The following is a 7,233-nucleotide window of genomic DNA, read 5'->3' as shown; positions in this document are numbered from 1 at the left end:
TGTTAAGGGTTTCAAGGGATTCAAATGGACGGGTCACAAGCAATGCAATTAGAGCCCTTTGCCGCTTCTCTTCTGCTGAATCTTCTTCACCTTCAATTGTTATATCAGAGCAGCGAACCTGTATAAGAGTTCGAGCAAGATCACCAGCTATATGAGTCAGTTCATCAGGTGATGCTCGCACAAGTTTCTCTGCAACAAATATAGCTTTCTCCATCTGCAACACGAAATATAAAAATTACTAATTTATAATGAAAAGATTCAATGTCACAGACAATATTCTCTCTGTAGTTACGTACCCCATCAACATCATCAGTTTTCCGAAGAGCTCCAACAACATCGACCAAATGTGTAAATTGTTTTCCTAAATCCTTGTCATCATCTAATAGATCATATGGCTCCAACGAAGTGACACTTGAATTATCAGAGCTGACACTTGCGTTGTCATCACCATCATCTTTATCACTCTCTGTTTCACAATTTAAGGTAGCCAAATCAATTATTTCATCTGGATCAGCCAATACAAAATCAGAAATGTTCTTGCTCTTGCGATTTTTCTTTTCCTTGTCTCTGCGGCTAGAGCCGTTTACTTCAATTAAGGAGGCTGATGTTTTGGTTTCACCATCTTCATTTTCCATTGTATTTGAGATTGACGAGACCCCTCCCACAGCCGTTTGCAATCCAAATTCCCAGTCAATTGCATTCCCAGTGAATGAATCATCAAGGTATAGAGGGTTCTTCGGGTCAATTACTTTAGAGAACATAAAGGCAATAGAGCTAGCCATTTTCCGTACCAGATCTCCTGGGTTCTCCAGTCTACCTGTTGGCAACAATAAGCACGAGAAATAAGACCACAGAAGCGTTTCATTTCTTTACCAAAGATACCAAAAGAGATAATTTTGTACAGCTAACTCCTTGAAGAATATTGTGCATTACATCCTTCGTGCTATCTAGTTCCTCTCTTGACATGTTCTCCAGGCAAAGTCCAAGAGCTGCAGTTATATCTGCAACATCAATGTTACGGGAAACAGAAGTCTAAAGCAGTAGCAGGAAGGTTAAATCATTGCTTCACCGTCTAAATATTTGATAATACAGAAAACCCTATTAAAATAGTGATATATTCATATGCATTTAAAAGAAAGAAGAGGATACAAGCTTGCTGCTCCAATGGGACGGACTGCAGAAACTCCCCTTTTGACCAAACTGAGGCTAGTCGCTGTGTTGTCTCAAGCAGTCCTTGCACGACATCACCTTTAGCAAGTGTATTAGTAAGCGGTGGGCACTCAAGAACTGAAAATTGTAAGATCCATCGCAGACAACGGATAGGAAACACTTTCCACAGCAAAAATTTGTCAACAAATATGGACCTGAAAAAACAAAATACACAGAATTATTTGCAAAATAGACTAAACTGGGAAAAACCAAAAGACAGCAAATCGTTTCTCTTGAAAAAAAAAATAGTTCCAGTTCCATGCTCACTTCTGTCGAACAGCATTATTTTCACATCATTAAGACAGAAATGATCGAAGAAAAATGGGTATCTAAACAAAGAATTAAGCTGCCATAGAAATCATTTTGCTTGCCTCACTGATGCCTGATGTATTACATTGCGATGAAACAACGTCCAAATAGTCCAGAAAGCTTCAACATCACTTGCATGCTCAGCATATAGCTGATGTAAGACTTGTTCAGCCATTTTCTCAACAGCATACGGATCTGTCACTGCTTCCATAGCTTTCGACCAAATTTGGGGTGTCGGGTCCAACTGAAATGTTTCCATCTCAACAGAACCCATCTTTGAGTTTAGTAACCTCCTAACATGAGCTAGGACATGAGGTGTTACTCTACTTAACAACAAATCTGCAGATAAAAAAAAAACATAATCTAAAATACATCATGATTTGTGTCATAAAAATAACTTCAAAGAAAGCATCATCACACCATCCAAATCTTATCAGTCAATAACAGAGAACAAGGCAAATTATATTCTGGCACTAGGATCAGATCTACATTCTCACAACTTCCTATTACAGGGCACAGATAATGAATACAAGCAAGTCCATGGTAATTTACAACACTCAGAGAAACGACAAAATAGAGCTAAAATTATTGAACAACACAGTAAGATGAGAAGTCTAATGCTCGGAGGATATATACCTGATAATCCGCGTCGACAGATGCGGGAAAAAATTTCCCCAACAAATGATAAAACGATAACGGTGCTATTGACCTCAGTGCAGGAAGCTCGGTCGTCCAATATTTGTAGTAGCTGATCGGTAATGTGCTTGAAGTACAAGCTTTGTGACTCATGTAAAAGAAAACACTGAACTCTACGAAATAATAAGTAGGGAGGCTAAAAGACATCAAATTGAAGGCGCTATAGTCTGCATTCATAGAGAAAAGGATACTGGGAAGAAAGTAATGGTGGGGCTTTCAACCGTGCTTTATCAGGAATGGAGGTCAAGATCTGTGATAGCCTAGTTACCAAAGACTTGAGACTTCCATTCCTAGAACTATCTCCTTGATAACTATCACCAATTTCCTTTGTTATCTTGATCAGTCCAGCATTTTCAAGCAAACACAATATAAGCAATCTGTCATTAAAAGCAAAGATCATATCACCACATGCTAAGACTACACTAATAGTCACATTTACATCAGCTACAGTCAAAATATATCACTGGACAGAGATTCATATGCAGATAAAATGTCAAAATGGCCGCTTGAGCCACTAAGATAAGTGATATTGTCTACATCTTCAGAACACGCCTAAACATGACTCAAATGATTGAAAGGTGAGGATTAATGAAAACTTTGGTCACTGAGGCGATAATAAACACACAAGAAACAACCCTTGGTTGTAAACTTTTTTTTTATGAAGACGCTCAATGGAAAAGAACAAAAGGATGTAGCCAAAAACAGAAGTGTTGTTTTAGAGTACCTTTCCACATTAGTCTGGACAGAATTAGTATCAAAGCCACCGTTTTCCACACGATGTAGGAAAGGAACCAAGACCTGAACAACCTCGATAACAGGTCCATCTAAGAAGAACACATCATACAAATGTTTTTCCACTGAAATAGGGAAACAAGAGAGCCAATCCGAAGCAACATCTGCAATATAACAAGAATTAGTTAAACATAACTTCCAAATTAGATCAAGAAAACAACAAATTGTTAACAATCAAATCAACAAGGGCTAACAAAATCAGAAAAAGTGGATTATGATAAAACTTACCAAGTAACAAAACCCGAGCAAATGTTGGAAACGCAACCCCTCGGTAGAACGTCTCCAACCAATCATTTCTCTCATCTGCAGAAGGAACTACGGAATGGCTACAGACCTGTGTGGCCGACCAAATACATAATCATAAGGTAAGCCAAAGGTTCCTGAACCAAGTAACAATGTGGAAAGATTCAATATTTCCCAAAAAAAACATAGTAAAAATTACAAACCCTTTCTCTGTACTTCTCACCAATACTCCCTGCAATTTAATGGAGGGTGGAAGGAATCAATTAAGTTTCCATAACAACAAAACAGCTCAAAATCTGAACTTTTGATTGGAGAAGGGACTTAGGTGAGAAGTTAGAGTAACAGGGGAACAAGTGACTGAGAATACCGGAAAACAACGATGGATCGACCGGGAAGAGAAGAACGGCGACGGTATGAATAGCGGAAATCACCTGGTCTACGTGCTTCGCATCATCAATGGCAGAGATGGCTTCTGCGACCTTTTCGAGCAAAATTTTCTGAAGATTTCTCTCTTGCTTAGTCGCTTCGGCCATGGAAGAAACTCTCTAGAGAGAGCGAAACTAGAAAAGTAGAAATCGTCCGTAGTAAACTCTGAAGTGTAAAACGTTGTCGTTTGATTTTTTTTTTTGGAAAAATTATAAATAAAGGATATTTTTCCAAAAATTTGGCCATATACACTTTTTTTTTCTAAGTTTGGTTATATAGGGTTTTGGATATAAAAGTAGTCAATTATATCTTTAGTTATATTTTCAGATAAAATTTGTTGTTTTTTTGACTCCTGAAATTTTAAAATCAGTAAAAATTGAAATAAGGAAAATTGAGAAAATAAGTCTAGTGGGCCAAATTTTTCGTAATGGATCTTGAGAAAATAATGAAATTGTGACTTTGTCTCGACAAATTAAGAAAACAAAAGGCATCAAGAAATTGAGAAAAAAACTCTTCTGCCGTATCTCACCGTCGTCACCATCTCTCGTCTCTCACCATCGTCAGCATCTCACCGTCGGCTCTCTCCATCGTCGACATCTCTCTCCATCTTCACCATCTTCCGCCGGTTCGATTTCTTCACGGTCTTCCGCCGTTTTTCCATCTTCACTGTCTTCCGCCTTATATCCATCGGCGGCTTAGTCGTTTTGGTGGTCTCCTCTTCACTATCTCAAGGTAATTCCGGTTGGATTTCTCTTCTCCATTGGTCCTTGTCGATCGAATTAGGTATTTTAATTTGTGTATTTTTTTTGCATGTCTAAATTTTGTCCTTGTTTAATCTCGATTTCAACCTCAAATTGTATAATTATAAGTTAATTATCAAATTATCAGTTTGGATTTCTCTTAACCATTTATCCATGTTTATCGAATTTGGTATGTATAATTGTGGAATTTTTTTAGGAGTGTTTAACTTTTGTCCTTTGTAATCTCGATTTCAATCAAGAATTCAAATGAACATCAAAGTTTTAGATCCGTTTTGCATCTAGACCATATAATTCTTGATTTTTTTGCACTTAATAATGTGAATACGTTAAGTTGAAGCTCTTCGTTTGTTTTATTTTTAGTATTATATTGACTTTAAAGAAAAAATTGTGTTCTAGGGTTGATGAAACAAGATCGATAAAGCTAGTTAACTAGAACAAGACTGATGATGGGAACAATAGTGAACATTTTTTGTGAACGATAAGGTTAGTGAAAAAGTTTGCTTCAATCTCTTGCTTTTTCTTATGAGTTCTTCATTTTTTCTTTTTCTTAGTTTGTTTGATTCTAAGTAGGGTGATATGAGCTTAAATATGAGCGATTACGTTGTTGATTGTAACGTTGTTTTGTTTTCTGTAATTTATGCAGGTTAAGGTGGAAAGAATCGAAATTGGGAAGTCAGAGAACTCAGGTTAGAACTTTGTTGCAGCAATATTCTCAATAGATTTAGCTTCTGTAGTCCCTTCTTGTTTGTAGATATTTTTTTCGAAAATCGGATCAGAGGAATCTAGGATATATTTTTTTCTCATCATCTTTTAAACAAACAGTTTGGCATATACATATGGTTGGTTGAGTTAGGTTGCTATTAAGAAACTATAGTGTCTTCCAGAACAGTACGTGTAATCATCATCTCTTTGTTTGGGACCTTTTTTCATCATTACATACTTTAAATTCTTGTTTTGCATCTAAATGATTAATGATCTTAGTATTTTTGCTCTTAAGTCATAGTTTCTAAAATCTGTATTAATTTCATTTCGAAATTGAACTTTTAGTATATAATTTTCTCATGTCTTTGTTGATTTTTTTTATGATTTCAGAGGTGTTTCCTTCTCTCACTGCTTCTTAGCTTGTCACATCATAACATATTTTGCATCTTCACCGCTTAACAGGAACGTAGAATTCATTACAAATTTCTTTACAAGTTTCATCGTTTAACAGGTTATGTAATTTTTAAAAAACTTGATTTCTTTTTTTGATCTTCTTACTTCAGAAAACCTGTCTATATCAGTCATGACTTACCATGGGTGAGAGCAGAATTGGATCATAAGTTGCAAATGTCAATGTCCTCAACAAAAGCACCATCAGATTCTGATACAAGTAAGAGCCAAAGTACAGTTTTTTTTTTTTTACAAGTGGTATCTAGTTTGGTTATAAAAGTCTTATCTTGTTTGTTTTTTTAAAGTTTCTGTTAGCAGCTAAATGATTTATAGTCATAGTTTTCTTGTTCTTAAATCATACTTTTAGTAATCTATTTTTTTTGTTTTGCAATATTGAAGTCTCATATCTTTGTTGATTTATTTCAGTTTTGGCTAATTTATACTAATTCATTTTTTACTTTTTTCGGCAGGAATGGAAAAGAAGTACCCTAAACGGCTTATGGAAGATGGAAGCGAGCCACAAGTTGGACAAATAAATAACACTTGCCGAATGTCAATTTTACACAAAATCAAGAAGGCATTACCAGAAGAGTATGAGATTGTGAAGGGTGATCCAGTTTTCGCATCTGTATTTGCATTGTATGAGAATGGTCTTGGGTACTCAGCTCGGTTGATACACAGCATCATGTGTAGGCAGTTGGTGACTAAGAGAAGACATGAGCTGTGGTTTGTGTTTGGTAAGAAGCCGCTTAGATTCTCAATGCAAGAATTCCATGCAGTTACTGGTCTTAAGTACTCAGCCGATTTCATTCATGATTCAGAGAGTTGGACAGATGATAATGGGTTTTGGAGCAAATTGTTGAAGAGAGGTGGTATCATTACCATTCAAAACTTGATGAAGACCCACCTTGAAGCAGCTCCATCGTGGAGAAAACAAGAAGATAGAATTCGGTTTGTGTATGTTTGTGTGATTGCTGGGTTGGTAGTGGCTAAGGATGAGAAGAAAGCTATACCACATTCATACATCAAGCTGGTCATGGATCTAGAGAAGGTTAGGACTTATCCTTGGGGTCTTGTAGCTTTTGACCATTTAGTTAGCTCTATAGTGGAAGCAAGAAAGAAACTGAAGAACCCCATTAGTTACATCCTCAATGGTTTCTCATATGCTCTTCAAGTTTGGGTTATGGAAGCCATTCCTCTCATTGGACAACTTATGGGAGAGAAGATTGACACAGAGATTACACTTAGCCGAATCTCTAATTGGAAAGGTGCTGCTAAAGTATCATATGATGAGCTCCTCCTTTTAGAGAAATCAATTGGAAACAAGGTCAGTTGACTTCTTTTTTTTTCTTTTAAGTTTAAATTCGAATACATTGAGTTTTTTTTTAAATTGATTTCTTTGTTTTTGTTTTGTCAGGATGTTGTTTATCCATGCATTTCCTCCACTGGAAACTTTGATGTATTGGAGTCCATTGAATTTTTGAGGGGTGATGAAATTAAAGATTGTGAAGTGGACAACTTGGAAGCTTTGATCAGATCTGGCTATGATTTTGGAGATTTTATTTGGGAGAGTGGCGAAGGATATGGTGTGGAAGATGATAACATTGAGGATGTTGGTGTGGAACAATCTCAGACTGTTGGAGGG

The 7,233-nt window shown here is 36.4% G+C and overlaps 1 protein-coding gene across 1 annotated transcript in view; it reads right to left on the bottom strand.

Annotated features, from left to right (window-relative positions):
- The window catches only part of LOC104711340 (telomere length regulation protein TEL2 homolog), a 12,233-nt gene extending 8,409 nt beyond the window's left edge, over positions 1 to 3,824 (bottom strand). Inside the window, exons 1-11 of the mRNA XM_010428040.2 lie at positions 3,617 to 3,824; positions 3,453 to 3,481; positions 3,235 to 3,340; positions 2,939 to 3,110; positions 2,406 to 2,591; positions 2,155 to 2,294; positions 1,581 to 1,857; positions 1,150 to 1,364; positions 903 to 1,001; positions 297 to 817; positions 9 to 214 (exon numbers count right to left, since the gene is read on the bottom strand). Of these exons, the coding sequence (XP_010426342.1) occupies positions 9 to 214; positions 297 to 817; positions 903 to 1,001; positions 1,150 to 1,364; positions 1,581 to 1,857; positions 2,155 to 2,294; positions 2,406 to 2,591; positions 2,939 to 3,110; positions 3,235 to 3,340; positions 3,453 to 3,481; positions 3,617 to 3,782 (2,117 nt within the window). The 5' untranslated portion in view covers positions 3,783 to 3,824. The remainder of the gene's footprint in view (positions 1 to 8; positions 215 to 296; positions 818 to 902; positions 1,002 to 1,149; positions 1,365 to 1,580; positions 1,858 to 2,154; positions 2,295 to 2,405; positions 2,592 to 2,938; positions 3,111 to 3,234; positions 3,341 to 3,452; positions 3,482 to 3,616) is intronic.

The sequence above is a fragment of the Camelina sativa genome, chromosome 9 (assembly GCF_000633955.1).
Source record: "Camelina sativa cultivar DH55 chromosome 9, Cs, whole genome shotgun sequence".
NCBI classification, from domain to species: Eukaryota; Viridiplantae; Streptophyta; class Magnoliopsida; order Brassicales; family Brassicaceae; genus Camelina; species Camelina sativa.
This window is presented reverse-complemented; position numbering and strand designations above follow the sequence as displayed.